Consider the following 22,886-nt stretch of genomic DNA (forward strand, 5'->3'; position numbering starts at 1 on the left):
TGTTATACTTGTTAGATATTGATTTAACTATAGCCTATGCGATTTCTGCTTGGTAATCTTCAGCCCTGACGTGATTGGAGAAGGTTAGTTGCCTATCTAGTGTCACGCCAGGATAAAGGATGGAGTTTAACAGGTCCCTGACTTCATCTTCCACCCCAAAGGTCTTTGATAGGTTGCGGGGTGATACACTCTCAAAGCCTCGGCTGCAATTCAAAGAGATGAATGCAGGGGCTCTGTTCTGCGTGTAGCTTGACCAAGTTGTGTTCGCAGGCTACTCCTCTCTGGAATCCAATTTGCTCCGGTGGTATGATCTTCTCCTCGCTGTAGTGCTGCATCAGATGATGGTGAATCAGCCGCTCAAATATTTTGCTTATGTGCAATAGGAGGCTGATTGGACGATAGTGCCCTATCAAATTACCTTTTTCCTCGGGCTTGAGTAGCGGTACTACGACCACTTGTTTCCAGGCAATGGGAAAGTACGAAATCCGCAGGGATGAGTTGAAGATGTTCAGCAAGAAGGCCTTGTTTTTTGGGCAGAAAGCTCAAAAGTGGGAAGCTTGATGGTAAGAGATCTAAAACATATATTTTTCACGAGAAGTGGGATACATACAAAATATCTGAAAATCAATTTTGCTCCATCTTTTGTAAACAAACCTCCTTTTTTTTTTCTTTCCAAGCTACCTCAACATTGCTAGATTATTTTATTTATATATCTTTTATCACTAAAAAATTGATCGATACTTCAGAATCGATAGGCAAAATTAATCCGCGTTTTTTTAAATTGTACGTTGTGATGGGCTTAGTTGTCCAATTTCTACCTTACTTTAACGTATGTTTCAGTGTTTAATCATTTTAAACTATTTTTTAATAGGACTAAGAGGTGAAACTAGACAGTTTTAAATTTATCGATAGGTTAATTTTATCAACTTTCAATAAATAATGGAAATTAAAGATGAATTAGAATTACCAGATTGGATGAAGCCTATTATGGACAAACAAACTAAGGAAAATATTTCGAAGAGAACGGTTTTCTCCGATGCTAGGGTGTGTATTAATTTCCATTTCAATTCGAGCTATTGTTAGGTTCCCCATTGAAGTGAGGTTATGTCATAATCTGTTTTAGATAAAAGTTTCTCATTCTCAACCCAAAGGTGAAAAACATTCTACAGTTAGGTGTAATACTTTTTATGACATTGCTGAATGGTGTGAAAAGTTATTGTGAGTATTCTTTGAGATTAAATTTATTTTTAGTATTGTAATCATTGATATTACTTTTTTTTTTTTTCTTTAATTTTCTAGAAACAAAGCAGATGATGACATTTTAATTTTGGGTTTGGATTTAGACTGGCCGAGTGCTTACAAATCAATATTTAAGACCAAACAAATTCATATCTGTTCTGGAGAAAATGAATGTGCAATCTTAAATGTGAGATATCTTAAATCTTAAAATTGTGTCATTTATTTTTCCAAACTTGTTTTTATGGCATTTGTTTTTTAGATATATCAACTCCTGAATCTTTTATCATCAAATTCATTTATGTTTTCTATGACATAGTTTTACATTATTATCTGGTAATGAATGTTAACAATTGTATCTGTTCAAGTTAAGATAAATTTATTCAATAAGATTTAAAGTATGATGCTGGATTTTTAAAAGTCCAAAAAATTAATTACATTATGTCGAGTGAAACGGGATCTTCTCGGACTTTTAAAAGTATTTGAAAAGTAGTCATAGATCCAGAAATCAAAAGTCTGAGATATCAATCTTCTAGATCTTATGTCCAATTGATTATTTCATCATGACATTTCCAGAATCCAGAGACTTAATTAATCAACAATAATTATACCTGTCATTAATATCAAATATCTAGTAATTCAGTTGACTTTTATGAGAATTGTTCTAGTCTGGATCTTGATTTCAGTAGCGTCAGAAACATTTTAAAAAATATAACAACGTAGGTTTTGTCTTATGAATCTTCTTCATATTGATACAAAAATTTGCGCAAGTGGTAAAAAAGAATCAAATAGTTGATCAAGATTAATTTCAGCTGTCACAGTTGCTCAGGCAGTAGCACACCAACTTTAAATCATAATTTTAATATGATGATTTTTGGATTAGTGAGAAATAAAACTCAATTTTTTTACGTTTTCTAAGTTCAACTACATCTTCATTATTATGAATCCACAAACTAAAGGTTGACAATCTGAAACAAGTTTTCCACCCACCACTCATTGTGATTTGTATTATTATATCATAACAACGTTGTATTAGGACATGCAGTTCCCCAGGGATATGCAAGTAATTGAAATATAAATCTATTTTAGAGTGCGTTTAAGAGTTTTCAAAATCAGTAATTTTTTCTCCATATAATGAGATATCATTATCTGATTTTTCATTTTTTTCAAAATGGCAATGGAATATTTTTAGGTTTATAGCCTATATTGGTATAGATTTCTAATATTGTCACCACCATGTTAAAGTGGCAAATATGTAACATTTCATTTTTCAAATTTGTAATTTTATTCATTTTTCAAAAGCATTTTTACAGGATTAAGTCTCAGAAACAAAAATCTAATACACAGAGAAATAAAATCAAAAAAATAATTTGTTATGTGAAAGTTCAAAAGCAGACATAAAGTTATTTTTGATCTCTTGAAACGTAGCAATATTCCCTTTTGTTACCTAAAGATCGTTAGAAGTCAATTGATAATCATTTTCTTTATTTATATGACAGTTAATGTTCTTATAAATTACTATTTTTGTTGTTGTTTTATTTCAGGTTGCTGAAGTGGACTCCATACCTAGGTCATTAGCATTACTACTGAATCATTCAAATGTTATTTGGCTTGGATTTAACATTCACAAGTAAAAAAAATAGTTTTGGTAGTTAATATGGGTTTTAGTCACTTTCCATTATGTTCTTCAACTTTATATGATCAATTTTTTTTATATATATAATAATATTACTATATTAAATTTGTTTTCAACCTTGTAAATTAATTCTCATTTAGTTAATTAATAAATTCCTAAATATTTTATATTTATCCAGTTTTTATATAAAATAGGATGAGAAATGGTTGGGTACTTCAAATAATCAAAATTAAAGATACTTTAGAGGAAATTATTTAGAAAGTTTGGTGTTTAAGCCCTGACAGACTATTTAAATAAGGATAAGGCCTTTCTGAAATTAAGGACCATTTAATTGTACAGCATTTAATGATAAATGAGTTGAAGCAAAATAATTATAGCCATTTTCGAAATAAAAGTGTGAAATGTATGATATAAAGTGGTGCTTCTGGTAAATTTATTTTAGAAAAGTAGTTGCTATCACTATGTACACTGTCACTGGTGCCTTAAATATTTAATTTCAATTGCTTACAACATCGTTATTTCACACACACGCACGCACGCACAATGGTAGACTTCCGGCTTATTGGTGAAACAATCTTATCATTGACCACCATACACGATGCCATGCAGCGAGGAGGAGATACTAGCGAGCGAGAGGCAGCCAGCTGTTTCAGCAATTCCAGGAGGAATACAAGGACCAGAGGCGAGAACTCGCCGAGCTATCGAATTGAGTAAGCGACGATGCTGGAAAGAGCTTTGTGATGAAGTGGATAAGGACCCGTGATGAAGAAACTGAAAACCAGAACTATGAACTCGCCCATGTGCCTGGTGACAGTGCAGAGGATCATTACTATTCTGTTCCCTGAACAAGAGGAATTAAGGTAGACAGAGTTGTTGCCCCCATTTGATATGCCAGCGGTAAAGACAGAAGAGCTCAGTGACATCTGCTGAAGCCTTCAGATGGGAAAGGCCTCTGGCATAGACGGTATTCCGAATGTAGCACTAAAGGAGGCAATGGAAACAAGATCAGATTTCTTTCTGGATGTCTTTAGTTCCTGCTTGCGTGAGGGGTCCTTTCCCTCACCATGGAAAAGGCAATGCCTGGTTCTGATCCCATAGAGCAAAGGAAGGCCATCAGAACCTTCAGCCTATCAACCGATTTGCCTGCTGGATACAGCTGGGAAGGCTTTGGAGAAGGTCATAGCAAATAGGCTACAAGAGTTCACAGAGGGAGTGGCAGGCCTCTCCAAGAATCAATTTGCCTTCCAAAAAGCGAGATCCACAGTAGATGCTATCACGTTGGTGGTGGAAAAGACCAGGAAGGCTATATCAGGGAAGAGATGGAGAAGAGGTGCAAAATGATATTGTGCTATTGTCACGATGGATGTAAGGAATGCCTTTAACACAGCAAGATAGAGCTGCATCCTGGATGCCCTACTGGTAATGAACGTCCCTGAATACTTCAGGAGTATCATTCATGACTACTTCAAGGATAGAACCTTGATATGTTCTACAGAGAACGCTCGAGAAGATTTAACGTGACTGGCAGTGTACCCCATGGTTCGGTGCTGGGACCTCTGTTGTGGAATGCCATGTACGACGGAGTCCTTAGGCTTAGTCTACCAGAAGGTTCCGAAAAAGGACGCACAGGCTGGTGCCCAACATCGAGGCCTGGGTGATTAGGAATCACGGGGAGGTATACTATTATATCACCTAGTTAATCACAGGGCATGGTTGTTTCCGAGCCTACCAGTATAGGTTTAAGCTCGATGAGACTGGATAATGTCCATTGTGCCTAGGAATGGAAGAGAGTGCTGAACACGTTTTCTTCTTCTGTCACCGCTTTGATGAAGAAAGAAGAGAGCTCCGACGCGCTTGCGGCTCAGACCCGACAGCAGATAATATCGTCAGTATTATGTTGCTTAAGCAAGATTATTGGATGGCAGGCCAACGATTTGCTACACAGGTGATGCACAAGTTAAGAAATGAGGAGAAAGATAGGCAAACCAGGAGATAGCCTAAAACAATGAGGTGGCACTTAGCTACTCACCCCCATGATGTAATGCTGAACGGCGGTCCCGTGGAGGGTGAGAAACAGGTGTAAGGCGGTGGTTTTAGTGGATAAAAATTCCACACACGGATAGGTACGGGCCTATCCGTGTCTTTTGAAGATTTCCACCGACCCTCGTAAAAAAAAAAAAAAAAAAAGATCTGTAAGCCGTGTACTTCTATTAAAATCTTTGATTGGAAATTTTTCATGATCATTCTAAAAAAAGACTACCTTACTAAGTTCACTCCTTTTTTTAATAATGCAAGACAATATTATCAAACTTATTTCATCCATTCCTGGTACAATGTTTCTTCTATGTACTGGTAATCTTATCATTTGGGCTACTAGCAGCGATATCAAATTGCTTGAGACTCATATGCAGAGGATCATGGATCTTAGGGTTTGGGTGGATGAAAATCAAATAATAGTGAACCCAGCCAAAGTTTAACCCAGAGTTTGAGCTTTTCTCTCTGTGAACCAAGACTCATGGTACATCTGCTATATGCAGAGAATAAATTACTTTGTACCAAAGAAGCTTGGGGTGAAACTTCATCCAAATTTCATTTAGAATAAGTACTTTTGAAATAAAATCAAACAAGCCACAAAGCGATTAACTTTGGTGAAAATTAAAAACTTCCTCTGAACACCTTCAAATCACCTATCTCGAGGACAATAAATTGACTATGTTAGATGACTCAGAGTCTGTGCTGCCCTCACCGATATCAGTAATGAAATAGATATTGGCATGTGCAGAAAACTCATAAATGAATTGAAAACTATTCTATAGGTTTCTTTGGAAAGGAAAAGGCAGATAGGCCAAGCAAGGCTCTGAAATGCCTCAGCCCAAAGTATGAATCTGCATAACAAGTAACAAAAGGGATAATAGTAAAAAAAAGCTAAGGAATATTATAAAAAATTGGCCGAGGGAAAGCAATGGGAGCCTCTTTTAAGTCTAAAAGGCTACATACCATTGTCCTTACTATGGGTGCAATTGGTTGCTTACATCAGAATAATCCCCTCCAGCAGAATTTTTATAAACTTTATTCATTCATAGAAATCCTCATATGTCTGTTACGTATGAAGAGGAAATGATGGATTGTCAAGGAGGACATAAGAAATTTATAGGTCGACAACAAGACTACTTCAGAAAAGTTATCCTTTACTAGGTTGGTAGGAAATTAAATTGATGACCTTAGTGTCAATGTAAATCCTTGCATAAGAAGGGGAAAAAAAATTATCAAAATACTTACTATATTTATATAAAGTGGTGGTAAGAAAGTTTCTAAGTTAGCAAATGTCATCCTCATTTTGTTATGCTTAAATTCTTCTTTTGTCTTTTCCATATCATTTGGTGAAATATTGATATACATTCATTACTATACCTCTGTATAATCCAATTTTTTAGGCTTTGTTCCACACTTTTAGGTTGAATTTAATATATTACATTCATTTTCAGTATTATTTTATATAGAAAATATGAAATTTATTATTTTAATATTAATGTTAATCTTATTATTTGTCGGTTTCATAAGGGACATTGCCAAACTGGGAAAGGATTTTTCTCTGGTAGTAGATGAAATAATATCTAGATTACAAAATCCGGAAGACTTTGATGAAGTGAAGTTATCATGCCGCCATCATTGGTCTGTAAAGTTGGTTATTGAAAAGGTAATTAATTTGTAGTTTTTTGAATCGGTAAGATTAAATTCAAATTCTAAACCTTAGTTTATTTAAAGTTTATAACCTATAAAAAATGTCATTGTCGCATTATTTATAGTGTTTTATTTTAGTTTTTTAAATAGAATAATTAAGGCTAAATGTACCGAATTTTTGGGATTTTTCTCTTTCAAGAAATGTCATCACTTAGAGAGCAAATTTACTTGTCACATTTATAATCCGAATCAAAAATTTCCGATCTGTAAATGAACTTTTCATCTAGAACCCCATTAAATTCACGCTAATTGGATCTTTGATGTTTTTGTAATTATTGTGGCATTTAAAAAAAATATCTTTCTTAATATTGGTAAATTAAAAAAAATAATCAGGTTATAGCCACTTGACCACAAGCAAATAAAGCACGCCTGTGCAAACAGATTCATTTTCAGTAGAATAGGATGATCACAAAGTGAAAAATATGGTATAACAATTTAAGCCGTGAGATTTGTGATACCTAGACCAAGGGTAATGGAAGCATGACCTCTACTCCCCTTGCTGGAGCCCCAACATTTATTTCCATGCATTTCTTTTTCTCTTTTACTAATACCAAAGTGGAATAAATACCATAGTGGTTTAAAAATTCCTAAATAATTTTAAAGAATACAAAATTTTTAAAATTTACAGGTAAATTCTGATTTCCTAGTAATTTTTTTCACTGTTTAGCTGATCATAATTTACCATTGTAATTACATTATTTTAGATTTTTTTTTCTCATATAAAGAGAGAAAAAACAAATTAAAATTGGAAATTTGTAATGTATTGAAAAAGTTTTCATTCCGAGCAATGAGCTTATCATTTAAAATGATTATAAGCATATTTAAATTTTTGTTTACAAGAGTATCAAACAATGGGACTTTTGCTTTACATCGGCAAACTTAGTTTTCCAGAATATTCTTACTACTCAGCCAAAGCGAACAGAAATGTGAATCGAAGCAATTAGGTAAAATTAACTAGTAAAACTACAAGGGAATCAAAAATAAAAATACGTTTAGTTGTTATCTATTTTATTGTTCTGATTTAATTGGAATTTTCACAGATGCTGCTTCTTGGCAGCTTTGTAATCCTAATGTATCAGGGCATGATAAGAATGAAAAGTTTCAAGAAATTATGGGGTAACCTTATTTAGAATGTGTAATGAAATGAAGTTTTTTGTTTGTCACTCCTTTCCTGACTTTACAACATTCTTATACTTATGGGTGAAATTTTCTATATCTTGTGACACTTTGACTGATTCTAAAAAATATCTGCTTTGTATTCTCACACGAATTTCCTGCTGCATTCAATTAAAAATCCGTACGAGTTATTTATTTACTCCAAATTTTGAAAAAAAGATAAATAAATAAAAAGCAACTAAAATTTAACAAAAAAAATTCTTGTTTTTCCTATTCAAACATTGTTTATTTTGGAACAGGGGTGTTTTTTTTTTTTATTTATATATGTGTATTTTTGTTTGTTTGTGTGTATTAAGGAAAAATAGATGATAAAAGTAGAGAAAAAAAGTTCAAAAATAAGAAAATTTAATAAGACCAGTGACCAATAAAGATAAAATAATATTACAAGTACATTGTAACTTGTTATGTTGGGTTATCTAATGTCCAATGACCTATGATGAACATTATGTGAAAATATGTATACGTTTTGAGTTATATGCAATATGTGATTAATTTTGATCATAAATGTTTTCTATGGATAAATCCAGGATTTCAATAGATAAGAATTTTCTCAGAACAACACCGAACATTTTGAAAAAAAAAATACATTTTTGTTTATTCAAATTCCTAACACAAACAATTCAACAAAGTGACAACACTAATTCCACTAAAACATAATAAATATGTTAAGGGTACTAACTGTTTTTTGTTATTAGAAGTTTGTCCCTTTGTGGTCCAGATTGTCTTCATTTCATAGATAGATGGAAATTCTTTTTGATTTGGAACTATTCCTACCCGAACTTAAAATACCTTTAACTTAAAATATTTTCCATCTTGACTAAGACACACGTTTTGAATAAAAATTAAATGTTACTGTACTAGGAATCTATCATAGAAAGAGTAGGGAGGCAATGATACCGGGGGTCTGAAAATGTACATTGTGATAAAATATTTGTACTTTGTACTACAATTTATTCTAAAATATTCAGTTTTAATCAATCCAAAAAATGTTTTATTTATTTTTCTATTTCTTATTTTTTGAAAGTGTGAAACAGCCAATTGTTGTAATTTCAAAAAAAATTTGAACATCCACTAACAACAATATTAAAAAAAATGGAAACAACCAAGAGACTAAAATCTTATGATCTACAAAAAAGAAAGAAACAATAATAATTATTAGTACTAATTAGATAGTGAACAATAAATAAATAAATAAAAATTAGTGTAGTAAATAAATAATAACAGATAACCAATTGTATTTTTACTCTGAGCTCTTCACTAATTCAAGTACTCCTATTCAGAAAGTTGGATTTTGTTGCCTAGAGTTGCTGTTCCACAGTCTAACCATTTCAACCCCATCTGGTTGTAAGCAAAAACATATTTCTCTCATTACGTTTATTGTATACATGCAATAATTGTAGGAATTGTCTCATTGGTTTCAGTGAACGGTTCTGCAAGTGGTTATAACCTCACATTATAATAAAAATTGTCATATTTTCGAATTTCAATTCCTTATTATTCAATTGGTGGTTTTAAAACTCAATTAACATGAATTCTATTTTTAAAAAAACATAAAATGCCCATTACTGATTGAAAATCGGACTATTCATTCTGGAGAGAATCAAAAAGTAAATTCTACTAATTTTTTTGCATCCCATGAATAGGTACATTTAGTCTTAATGTTTCAAATTCATTCACTTTTGGTATAGTACAGTACGGTATAGTATTAAAGCTTCAGTAAAATGAAAATTTGTGCATGCAATCGTTTAAAACCAACTTTATAGCTGGTTTGAATTGTAATAGTTAATTTATTAGTAAAAGAAATACATCATTTAACTTAGAAATTAAATATTTTAGTTTTGCTAAAGTATAAATACATTTTTTTTTTTAGGGTTTTAAGGGACCAGAAGGTATCATAAAACAACCTGAAACTAAAAAGTTTAAGTTCAACGGGCTCATTAATTACACTAATACAGTCAATGACTGTGGGGCAGTTTGTGAAAAGTTGTTGTAAGTTTTAATTTCTAGAGATTTTCAATAGATATTACATTATTTTGTATATATGTGAAGGAGTTTTCATTATTTATGATAATTTAAGGAGTAATTTAATGATAGAAAAATAATTTTCAGGAGCATTGCTAAACTTTTTCCAAAAGATTCTAAGTTGGTTTTTGGATTTGATGTTGAATGGCCTTTCACCTACAAAGCTGGTCCAGGTGGTGGAAAAGTTGCCTTGATTCAGATGTGCCCAGAAAAAAGAGTTTGCTTCCTATTTCATGTAATTTATTTTTCATTTTATAAGTACATTATTTTTAAAATTTTTACTGTACTTATTTTTAGCTGCTGGGTATAAGTTGGTTGAAGAAAAATAACAAAAATCATTTTTCACACTAGAACAAAAGTAAAGTTTAGAAATTGTGATATCTAAACCTAAAAAATAAAAATTGTAACAAAAAAAAATTCGAACATTTTTTTTTATTTTTAAAATTAAAACTGGTATTAACATGTATCTATGTTTATATCCATCTCTATACATGATTGTAGAGATAATAATCTATCATTTATTAATGTGTTTCATTTTTAGTTTTTAAAGATAACTGACAGCTATGTATCTGTCTGAACTTTCTAATGGTCATTTGAAAGATAATTAATTTTTCTACTGAGCCTTATGACCATTATAGGGATAGTAATTTAATGTTGCTAAAAACTTTTTGATGGCTATAAATAACAACAATATAAAGTTTGGCCTTAATTGGTTATGCAGTTTTTTCTATTAGAGGCCAAGTATAGAGATTTTTTCTCCTTCACCATTTAGTTTCAAGACAGTAAATGGGAGATTGATATTTTTTAAAACCTTCCCAGGAAACTATGTGGTTATAGGCATAAAGTTTAATTGAAATAAAATTAACTGCTTTTTGTTAAGTAGCCAAAAAAGGCTTATTGAAATTCACTTTCTATCCAAATAATAACTATTTTATTCTTAGATAAAATAAATAAACAGGAAAGAAGCTACCGAAGGGTCATGACCACTGCCTATTATTTCACAACTGCATCATACCTGTCCAAAATTCGTTTGGATAGGTACAAGGCCTGAAAAAAAGAAGAATAAAAAAAAAAGAAAAAATAGTTTCCTAAAACATTTAATGACTGTTAAGGAATTAAATATTTTAAAAATATATTGTGACATAATTTATTTTTGCGAAAATTGTGAACAAGCTGAAATCTTGTATTGAATCTGCAATTTACTTTCAGTTGACCATCGAACTCTCAATTTTAACATTTCAAGGATTATCATCATGCTTTATGTCACTGCTCTCAAATTTACTCGGGGGAAAAAGTCATGACAAAACATTGGTTATTCGAAAGTACCCTATCATATTAAAATGCTTCTTCAAAAGTTGTTATATAAATGGAAACTGCTTTGTGCATTGTACTAGTATTGAGCAATTATAATTTTGTTTTGTTTTTTCTCAATTATTAATAAAATAAATTCTTAATTTAAATATTTGTAACAATTTTATGTGTATTTTATTAGGGTTCAATTGAGTTTCTATTTTAGTTTATTTTAATTTTACCGTTTTTCTTCATCAAAACTAGTTCTAGAGAAAAAATTGTAGTAATTATTTTTAAAATATAGATTATGAATGAATTAACTTTGTTTCCTTTAGGTATCTTCTTTTAAATCGTTACCCAAGACCCTTGTTCTTCTTTTGAAGCATCCTCGTGTTAAGTTAACTGGCCTCAATATTGCAAAGTATGTACATTATATTTAGACTTGTGGTGTTAAAGGACTGGGATTTATAATTTTTTATTCTATCACTTTTCTTATGCATGTATTCCTAAATATATTTATTCACCTTCCTTTCTATTATATTTACTTAATTGTTTGATTTTTGTACTAACCCCTTATTATTATTTTTTTCTTGTTGTGTTATTTTTAAGGAGGATCTTAAGAAGGTAATATAATGTGTCGACAGTTTTTAAAATTTTATTGCCTTAGAGCTAAATGAAAGCTATATTATTATGTAGAGATTAAATGGGGACCATAAAAATGGTTTTGTTTGGAAACGAAATGAAGATAAGTTATTGAGGTTTGATTTTAGCATCTGTAAGAATTAAAGGGGGTTGCTAGGTGTTACATTATTGTTACATTACATAATAGTTTAACCTACAGAACATAAATTAGATTAGAAATGACAAATCCTAGCTGAAGGATGTCTCCAGCTTCCAGTCGACTTCCCCCAATCCTCTGGTATTTTATTCACTCAGTAGAAATATTTCTCTAATCATGATCTGAGGTTCTGGTTTGTTTTCGTCGTTATTATTGATTCACTTTCGTTATTTTTTCGCTTTGTTAATGAGTTATTGTTGTATATTGATATTGTGTAAGTTTTAAAATAAAACAATATGCCTTGTTGCCTTTGGTTGTCAAATAAAAAGCAAGATAAACAAGCTGTCCCTCCAGTAAAATTTTACCAGTAAATTTCTTTCTTTCATTATACCAAGTAACTTTGATTTAGTATATGTAAAAAAAAATTAATTTAACTAAGATGACCCCTAATATGTATATCACTTTACACCACATTACTTTTGACTACTCATAATTGTTACTGCCACACTTTTTCAAAAAACAAAAAATTTAATTTAAAATAACGGGTGTCTAGTAAGCAGGAAAAGTCAGGTTATTTTTTTATTCTGGTCTAGGAATTAAGGAATAAGTCTAGGATTAAGGAATAAGTGATACTCTAATATATGTTTTCTATAATGTCGATTGTATGCCTTATAGAATTCTCAGTATTTTCTATGGGTCTGTATATTATTTTTTAAAGTTTGTCTGTGTGTGCAAGTTCTATATTAAAATTCTGGAGAATTAATTATGTAGTTTTTCTTTTCAGTGATATTAGAAAAATTGGAAGGGACTTCAGAATTGATGTGACAGATATCTTACAAAATAATCTAGTTGAACTTTGCACTTTGGCCAACAAGAAGCTTAATGTTTCCCACAGGTGGAGTTTGGATGGCCTTGTATTAAATCAGGTGAGATTTGCCTGGACATAATAATGATATGTTAAGATAGTAATTACAACTAATTTTACTATGTTATTTCATTATCAATAACTATTGTGTTTTTTTGGTTTGTTTTTTAAGTGGGATTCATTTTTTATTAGTAATTTTGAATTAAAAAATTTAAGGAAAAACCTTATATCAGTTTTATTCTATACATATACACTCAATACATGTGCTATTTTCAAACAATTTCATCTTCAACCCAGCCACAATATTAAAACCTATTTTCAAATTTGACAACTCTTGGAAGAATTCATTATACTTTATTTTAAATTCTGCTTATTAAAAGCTCTTTTTTTATTTAGGTCATTTTTTTCATCAGAGATTCTGTATCTGCAATATATAATTTAATATTTTACAAAAGATTTATTTTCTTAAGGTCATGTTGGATGATGGATAATTTTTAAGAATTGGTCGTAAAAATTGCACCTAACCACTTCCCCCCCTCCCCCAACTTGATGAACATAATTCAATGTGAATTTGCAAGGTCACTTATAAAACTTCAATTGGATATTAAAACCTTACCACAAAGAAAGATAACTGTTAATTATGAAATACTAATAACAAATTTGGAATAATATTTTTCTGAAATTATTTTTTAACATACTCAATAGATTTATTAAATAAATAAATTAGTTTAAAAATAAAATAGATGAAATAAATAATTTAAATTGTCATTTGAGGAGGCACTTAGGTAACAGGAATCTATTGCCTTCTTTGAATACATCCTTTCTCCATTATATATTATAAATAAACACACACCTTTGAAATGTCAATTATTAATAAGTTTTGTTGCTCTTCTTTGTTGATGCATTCTTAAAATTATTATTTTTTATAATATAAACACAATATTACTTTTTTATACTCTGTTTTAGTTAAATGTGGTTTTGGAAAAACCTAAGGATGTTCGCATTAGTAATTGGGCTGCTAATAGATTGAAAAAAGAACAAGTTATGTATGCTGCAGCAGATGCCTATGTATGAATATAGTATTATTTTTAATTATTCTTAAAACAATTTTACAATTTATATCTTTAATCTTTAATGTTTTTTCAGGCATCACTGGCTGTATACAATTACCTTATGAAAACTGAATCTCCAAATATTCTTTCTTTATTGAATTAAAATTTTTTAGTTCTTTTTTTGTTATTATTATAATGACTGTGGGCGTGGTTGTTATGAGAATGGGCTTAATGGGCTATATGAAAGCTCTAAGTCTGCAAAATAATTTGGCTGAAATGATAAAGGCAAAAAAATTTCCTTTCTCTGGTGGTGCATTGTTGTTAATGGAACACTTGCCTGTTTATACAGTGGGATTAAGAAGAAAAGATTACGGCCCAGAATATGAGGAGAAACTTAAAAAATTAGGAGCTGAGTTTGTTTATACGAATCGTGGAGGCTTGGTTACATTTCATGGACCTGGACAACTCATTGCATACCCTGTTCTCAATCTCAAAATGTTCAAAGCAAGTATGCGATGGTATGTGGAGAGTTTAGAAGAAGTTGTAATCAAGTTATGTTCTGAATATTCTCTTGATTGTGTCAGATCACCACACACCGGGGTTTGGGTTGGAAATAATAAACTTTGTGCAATCGGTGTACATGGATCTAAATTTGTAACTACGCATGGTCTTGCTCTAAACTGTTCTACTGACATGTCTTGGTTTCAGCATATAGTACCGTGTGGTATTGAGGGTAAAGGTGTGACGTCACTTTCTAAGGAACTAAAGTGTACAGTCTCTCCAGATGATGTTATTCCAAGGTTTCTCAAATGTTTTAAGAATCATTTCAATTGTGAACTTCGTGAAGATGAGGGTAAAAACCACCTACAATTAATTATTTAATAAATGATGTTAGTGACTAATTTGTTGAATTGAAATGTTTTGTAACCATCAAATTTTTGTTTTATAGTTTTAGTTTGTTGAATTGTTGTCAACTTTTTTTCATTGTTATAAAATTTTATTTTAATAATTGATTACTATTTAATATTGTGTGTCATAGAAATTAAAATGTGTTGATTGTACCATTAAATTTAATTATGACTTAAAATTTAATCTACCTATCTACCTCATTTGCTTTTAAATAAGTTTATCAAATTTAATAATGATTTCTAAACTTTCTTTTAAGATTAAAGAAGTAGAAGGTTAAGAATGTTCCACTCCTTGTTCCTGACTGGTGTATCTTTCACAAAATTGATATTAATTTGGTTTTATTGAATTAGTTTTTGCTTCATTAGTGCTGTCACTCAGATAATTAATCTTTTTCTTAAACAATTTTTTCGGATGGTGTTTTTCTACCGTTCCCATAATTAATAACTAAACTGAAATTTATGCTGATCAAACAACTTTATAAAATAAAAATTGTTCTGATATTTGTTATATCTGTGGTATAAAATAAAGGATACATTAAATGATTAAATGGAAGAAATTTAAAAGTTTTAAATGACAATAAGAATGTCAGTTCTCTTAATATTAGCTATAAATAAAAAAATTGATTTTTTTATTTCCTATTGCTGGTGTGGAGTCTTGAACTTGAATATATCCTATCCCATCATGAAAAGTTTTCTTTTTGATCAAATAAGAGCCTTTATAGTGCCTCAAATTAATTCCGTGTCAATTGGTCTCATCTTTATATTTTATACAAGATCTTTATAATTCCCCTTATGGCTGACTTTTCCAAACACAACTGTGCTGGTCAGGAGATCTTAGACATGTGGACCAATAATAATAGAACAGAGCTAATCACCATTTGGAGAGAATGTTTGAGTATGGTAGGCCTACTTATTACAAGATTGTCATGAATTTTTAAAGTAATAAAATTTGTAATTAGGCAGTCTTGAGGATTGGTCTTAAAAATAGGAAAACTCTATACATATATTTGTAATATGGAGACACCAGGCATAAATAAAATTATTTTTAGTTAATATTATTGGTTGGCCAAAATAATTCTGTTTCCTCAAACTAAAAATTAAAATTCAAGTTGGAAGAATTAAAAATCAGTTTGTATGGGAAAAGATTTGTGGAATATTGGTCAGTATAGTTTCCTCACCATTCCAATTGGTAGAGCTATATTTAAAGGTTTGAGAATATATGTATAGATATATGGTAGTTGAAAAAAAATACTTTTGCACATGCATTGGCGAAAGTATTGGATGGAACATTAATGACAGTTTTTACACGGATTCTCACCATCTCAAAATTTGGGTGGATTCGGACAAGGTATTTTCAGAATATAGAAATTTATGGGAAAATACGTTAACTTATACATATGGGAAAGCAGGGAGTAGAATTTGGAATTGGGTGAAACTTATCTATATCTGAATATTTATGTAATGTAATTTTTAAGAAATGTAAATTAATTCAATACGTATTTTCAAGTTCTGGTAATTTTTTAAAAAAATGTATAAATAATTCAATACGTATTTTCAAGGTCTATTAATTGTTTTTAACTAATTATATAATATGAAACAAAAATTTAAATAATCTTTTTCATACTCGCTTTGATTATATTTTAATGATATACAAAGACGAAATTGTTAAGAGATACGATGAGCCGTCACTATCACCATCAACCTTTAAATTTTTTCTTATCGCATCTCAGTAACACTTTCATTTTCTAATGAAACGCTTGTTTGAAATTGGTTGAATAAAGCAATGCAACAGAAACTCGCTATTACTATCGCCAGTCATCGAGGTAGAAAGTAAAAAAATGTCATCTTTGAAATGACTCTGCAATATTCTACATCGATACATCTATTTCATTCGATGAATCGATAGGTTGTCAACGAACAATAACACCTGTTAGTGAGAGGTTATAGTCAGTTGTATTGTTATTCGATGTTTGATTATACTTTTCTCTGGTTCTTCGGTAGTATGATATGGTGACAGTTCATTTTTTAGTGACATGGATCCTCAGAGGAAGCATGTCTTCTACTTCAGCTGTGCCAGCCGTATTGGCTTCCTCTTGATTTCTTTTTTATCCGATTTGGTTATTCCTGACTTGAGTTCTGATGGTTTCAAGACAGCAGCATACGACCCTTCAACAAGTCTTCAAGGTTTCTGGAGACTGCTGTCTGGGCTCTTGCGATGGGATGTTCACCATTTCCTGCATATTGCTCAGTTTGGATATACTTATGAAAACAATCTAGCCTTCTTCCCTCTATTTCCGTTTATAGTCCGGGTTTTCGGCTTTCTCTTCAATGAAGTTTTTCATCTTACAGAAGACAAGCTAGCTGCTCTACTACTTGGTGCCCTTATTTTCAACAATTTCATCTTTGTTAAAGCATCTCTGGCTCTGTATGACCTTACTCTGTACATGTACCATGATACCAACTTTGCATACATGACTTCAGTGTTTTTTTGTGTATCTCCTGCTACAATATTCTTTATTGCACCTTATACAGAATCACTTTTCTCATATTGTGCTTTTAAAGGAATGTTGGACTTTTCTAGAAGAAAAACATATTCTTCATTATTTTGGTTTTGTTTATCTGTTTGTTTGAGGTCCAATGGAATCACCTTTGCAGGATTCATGATGCACACTTGGGCCTATTATTGTATGGGACAGTTCTCTCGAGCTAATGTAAAACATAGTTTAAACCTGATTCTCCAATTCACACTGCATACATTGCAGTATGTTGCTGTAGTCTGCTCCCCGTATATTCTTTTTCAAATATACAGTTATCTTGTCTTTTGTGTTGATAAAAAAAAGGAGCTATCATCCTTAATATATGAGCATGCTAATGAGCATAATCTTACAATGCCTTCAGACCACATAGACTGGTGTGTGAAAGGTTTTACATTTCCTTATTTATATATTCAAGAGAAGCTATGGGATGTAGGTTTTCTCAAGTATTATAAGTTTAAGCAAATACCAAATTTTATTCTTGCTTTTCCAGTTGTTAATTTGATTGTTTATAATGGGACAAAATATTTAATTAAAAATATTGATATGTTTATAGATCCGAGTCGCATTTATAGTTATAGAGTGTTCATGGCAAATGTTAAGACTGTTACTAATGAATTTCCTTCTACTGTATTTCTATACTTCGGACACATAATGTTCCTTACGGTTTGGGGACTCCTACACATTAATGTCCAAGTTTTAACGAGGCTGGTTGCCTCTAGTAGTCCTGTTCTTTATTGGATTGCAGCTATGAAGTTTGCAGCCTTACCCAAGTCAGAAGTCAATTCTGCTAAGTGGACATTGTTACCATTTGAACGTGGTCGAGAGCTGACAACATCAGCTTTATTTGTGAAATGGTATTTTTTAAGTTACGCTTTAATTGGTGTGATCTTATTTAGTAACAATTTTCCATGGACTTAGCAATCACCATATATCCAAATTCTAGCCAAGGATAACCAAGGAACTTCATGACAAGTTTGTGGAATTAAAGACTGATCAAAGAATTGAAAACGTATATATGTCCATGTATATAAAATGTTATTGATTAAAACTGTGATTGTATTAATACATGATTAAAATGCCTGTGATTACAATTTTGGTTAATTTTCATATTGATATTTACTTGTTGTGATCTTATTGTTCCAAAGTTATTTATAACATGTTAGTGAGCTTATTGTAGTGAAGTCAATATATTTTACTTTAAATTTTGTGTGATATTAAATAATAAAAATACAATTTTATGATTTTTAAGGTCAGAAATATTTATTAACCATTTCCATTGTTGAACATATCGAAATTTTATTGTAAAAATGTTTTATCATTTAAAATGTTATCTAATTTTTAAATAAATTTATGAATAAATAATAGTGCATCAAATGTAGTACTCAGTATTATATATTTAATTGTGCAATCATTTCAAGCTATTTGTTAACTAGTAAAACACCAGAATATGCATTTAAAATTCAAATTATATAATAATTGTTTCCAATTTTGTTTTTCATGATTTCCTTTATAATTCATGTAATACTCCAAATAACATTATATGGTTTTTTCTCTGTTTATTTTTTTATGGTATTATATCTATCTTCGTATGTAACGATGGAGGTTATTCTGAATTATGTCATTAAAACTTTCTGCAATATTTATTGTCTGTACAAAGACTGGAACAACCACCAATTTTCTGGCAGAAATTTGGTGGTATCTGCAAAGCTAAAGTTAAGGATCCAGAAGCAAACATTAATCTAGAATATGCTTGGTTGTCAGGATAACAGTTTCAGCTGTGACGTATTGTTTAGGATTCTCTTCAAAGATGTGGTTATTGAAACCTGGTGTGTACAATCTTGAGTCTGTTGTAATAGTTTTTTCTTGGCAATTCCCTTGTATTTGCAGCAAATATAGTATAAATTATTCACTTTATTTGTTTTTGGAATCTTGTAACTCAGAACCTTGCTAAACAGCTTCAAGCTGTATTGTAACCATATATTATCATGTTATTATTAGGTGAGGGTAGTGTTTGCTTCTTTATCAACTGTCAACCTGTCTATTCCATATTATATCTACATGACAAGGTATCAGGGAGGAAGATTACTGTTTTGTGCATTCTTTGAATTAGGTATACAATGGAAAGTACTTCTGGGTTGTGGGAGAGTAGAAAATTTTATGTTGTCTTGAAGCTCCTGTAAGAATTGTAACAATATAATAGCTGTTTATTTTAGTTATTATGGTTAAAAATTAAGCATAAAGTCCTGGAGAGAACACTGAATAAGTGGAAGGAAGACTATAAGGGATAGTCTATGCAGATAGTACTATCGAACACCCAATATATTCAAGATGTTTTGACCCATACATGTACAGTCTATAACCGAAAAGAAGATTTAAAAAACTTTTTTTTCCAATATTTTAGGAGTATTAGATGATTTCCCTATGGGTACTCAAGAGAAATCAAAAGTTACTGTTTTGTTTGCCCCAGGAGGTAATGGTACATAGAGAGCTTTGGTAAGGAGCAGTAGGAATTGTATAGGGGAAGGATGTTGGAGAGATGATTTGGTAATTTATTCCATGAGAAATAAATACCTAAGGTTTTATTTGAAAAGACCTAGAAACTTGAAAAGATAATGCCCGTGTAGTTGCAGTGACCAGAGTAAACTGGATAGGATTAGTCCAGTGGCATGGTCTACTGAGTCTAACTTATTAAATATTTTCTTTGAAGAATCTCCATAAAAATAGCAAATGTATTTGATTGCTGGTCTTATTAGATACTTATATAACATAAGCAGAGAAGTTCTAGCTCGATCACATCCATAGTCAACCTGGAGAGAGAGTACTTGTAAATGAGTAACAAAATACTAGTTATATTTTTATTTCTTTGCCTGTACATAGTTTACAAATGAATTCTACTTGTTTTAAACTGATGAAATAATCAGAGGAGCTTTATTGATTTAAAATATATTTATGAAATTAAAAATATTAATTAAATTATTTACAAAAATAGGGTTGTTACATTTTTCTTTTTAGTCTATTAATTACATCTTGTATATACCCTTTTTTCTAATTTCATAAACATTACCTTATGAAAATATAATTCTTATAATAATAACAACTTAAATAAATATGTACAACAATAAAAATCATGCGAAAAAGAGCTTAACCAAATTATTAGATCTCTTAAATGTTAGAGGCAAATCCCACCTGGGAAAATTTTATATTTATTTTTTAAAAAAATAAGTAATAGCAAAGTATATTTTAATTTAATTTAAGAACTTGATTTGACACTTTGGCTTAGAAAATGAGATAAATTTGTTAAATAATTAACAATATGTTCAGGTAAAGATTTAAATTTTACTATAATTATTTATGATATAAACTTATGTCATTGTTGTTTAGACGAACTCCTTTAGAAATTTTTAATTATCCTACATTGGATAGGTTGTTAATTGTTTTATTATGAGAATTAATTTTAAATCTAATGCAACTTGTTGCAAAAACTTTGATAAATGTGCAAACTATATATGTGCTATCTAAAGGATAACTAGAATAATGAGTAAGTATTTAATATCGCAGATAATTATAAAAAACTTTGATGCACATTTTCCAGTAGTGGGATGCTATTTTTGATGAGTGCAATTACATTCATACTAAACTTCTGTTTTTTTAATGAGAGTTATATAGAATATTAGAACATTCTTTTCAGAAATATACCTCGCATTTAGTTTGTTTTCATATCCAATGCTTTTTAAGAAGCTGTAGTTCCCCAAAATATTTTAGTTTTTAAATGAACTTTAAGAAATTATTTAAAAAAAAAAAAGAAGAAGCTCTGCTATCATTAATAATGCCCTTTGTAAATTAATGCTATTGGATATGTTTAGCTAAGCTCTTAAATCACACATATCACAAACATTAGCCACTATAAAATAAATATTTTCTGTCGTATGACCATTTGTAATAATTTATTAAAAAACTAAATTTTATATCAGATCTGTACTTTTTTGTTTAACTTTAAATGTCACGTGAGATGACAATCACTACTAATATTTGTTTTATCTAATATCTATCCAACTATTAGAGAACATAGAACAATTTGCAATAGCTTCTCACATGGCTGGTTTTTGGTAAAGTTATCTCTACTTAAAATCTTTAAATGTTATACTTTATTAAAGAAAATAACTTTCTTTGATGTTGTCAATTAGATATTTATCTGTTAAAGTTCTGTAATTTATTGATGATTTTCATAAAAAAGATAATATAGAAAGAATTGACTCACATATCCTCGATCTATGTCTATTATTAATCTAATTAACTTGTAATATCATTATTATTTTTTTAAAGAATCTATTTTGTTTTTTTAAACTATTTTATTGCTCACTGCAAATATTTCTATGCCCAAACGAATTATTGTTTTGCATTGCTTGGTTATTTAACAGATCTCTGCTGAAGAGACAAAATAGGAACGGGAATACCTCTTAACCTGCAAGGTTCAATCCCAGCCATAATATAACCTCTCTTCTACAAGATTCAATAAATTTATGTATGAATAAAAATAATAATAAATATATATTTATTTAGTCTTAGTCTCATCTTTTGGTGTTGAGGGCCTCCTGATTCTTGAACCATATATTAAACTGAATTCTTGTCTCCCCACAGCATCCTCTTCAAACTCCTCTGTAAGTAATAATGGAAAAGTCATTATTAAAATTAATTTTGCTTATTTTAATTTATTCTAAAGCTTAAAGTCCATTAACCAAAATATTTTCTGAGAGGATGAAGTAATTATTAATTAGTTAATTACAGCCAAAAAGGGTGTCCAAAGGAGTTATGAAAAGATAAAAGTGATAAATTTCCTTGAAAGGAATGTCCATACAATTTTTTTTTTCTGACTTTTAAAAAAAATACTTCACTAACTGATCCTTCAGCCCGACAGTGCTGATGTATTTTCAACGATTTGTTTTTATATCACCTCAGTTCATACCAAGGCAGCCGCGGTGTATTCAACTTCCTCCTTGAGCCGTGATGGAAAAACTTAAGAAACTACTGAGCCATTTTCACTATTAAGAGCGTCAGGAAAAATTATTAGTAATTTCTTTTTTAGATAATCATTACACCATTTTATGTATATTTGTTTTTATATAATTTATTTATATATAGTAAACATGTTGTAAGGATTATAATTAATGAGAATAGTGTGCTTGCATTGCCTTAAAATGTTTTACAGAACCATAGAAGTTCTCACCAGTTATTTGGTTATTCAATTAATTTTGAATAATGTTTATGTTGGAAAATGTTTTGGACCTTAATGTGCCTCAAGTCAAAGATGCTAATAACAGCAAATGCAGGTACTAGCATTTTCAATTGTTATTTGAATCAGGTGAGCTCTGAGCATTGAAGATAATTTCATCTGCCATTTGTAATCATTTTTTAAAACTATTATCATCATATTTGAATGTCAAGTGTATTTACATCTTTCTAGATTCTCAATTACTGTAACAATTAAATTAAATTTTGGTATCCTGGAAGATTATTGATTGACCGTGTGTGAAGATGAAAAGAATATGGTCCGGGTGCGGTCAAGAAAAACTCAAATAGTAGAAATATACTAATTTAATGAGCCAACGTTTCGCCCCACGTTGCAGGGCTTCTTCAGGGCTAAAAAA

The 22,886-nt window shown here is 30.4% G+C and overlaps 4 protein-coding genes across 4 annotated transcripts in view; 3 read left to right on the top strand and 1 right to left on the bottom strand.

The window, feature by feature from the left end:
• Positions 1-383: 383 nt before the first annotated feature.
• LOC106685867 (3'-5' exonuclease) lies at positions 384-13,975 on the top strand (the record flags this gene model as incomplete). The annotated part of the gene is given in 11 exon segments (XM_014428842.3): positions 384-1,044; positions 1,124-1,218; positions 1,300-1,426; positions 2,781-2,866; positions 6,434-6,569; positions 9,660-9,778; positions 9,899-10,046; positions 11,437-11,522; positions 12,664-12,805; positions 13,711-13,812; positions 13,891-13,975. Coding segments are annotated over 11 exon segments (1,215 nt in total). The 3' UTR covers positions 13,960-13,975.
• A 16-nt stretch (positions 13,976-13,991) lies between these two features.
• Positions 13,992-14,678, top strand: Lipt2 (Lipoyl(octanoyl) transferase 2). Its single transcript, XM_014428843.3, has one exon. It carries the CDS (start codon positions 13,992-13,994, stop codon positions 14,676-14,678), a length of 687 nt encoding a protein of 228 aa, XP_014284329.1.
• A 1,961-nt stretch (positions 14,679-16,639) lies between these two features.
• PIG-V (phosphatidylinositol glycan anchor biosynthesis class V) lies at positions 16,640-18,489 on the top strand. The gene has a single exon (XM_014428856.3). It carries the CDS (start codon positions 16,738-16,740, stop codon positions 18,157-18,159), a length of 1,422 nt encoding a protein of 473 aa, XP_014284342.1. The 5' UTR covers positions 16,640-16,737; the 3' UTR covers positions 18,160-18,489.
• Positions 18,490-20,082: 1,593 nt separating this feature from the next.
• Positions 20,083-22,886, bottom strand: part of LPCAT (lysophosphatidylcholine acyltransferase) — an 88,193-nt gene continuing 85,389 nt past the window's right edge. The window contains exon 11 of the mRNA XM_067053392.1: positions 20,083-21,897. Within this exon, the coding sequence (XP_066909493.1) occupies positions 21,794-21,897 (104 nt within the window). The 3' untranslated portion in view covers positions 20,083-21,793. The remainder of the gene's footprint in view (positions 21,898-22,886) is intronic.

The sequence above is a fragment of the Halyomorpha halys genome, unplaced genomic scaffold, assembly GCF_000696795.3.
Source record: "Halyomorpha halys isolate HHAL.00 unplaced genomic scaffold, Hhal_1.1 Scaffold749.1, whole genome shotgun sequence".
Lineage (NCBI taxonomy): Eukaryota > Metazoa > Arthropoda > Insecta > Hemiptera > Pentatomidae > Halyomorpha > Halyomorpha halys.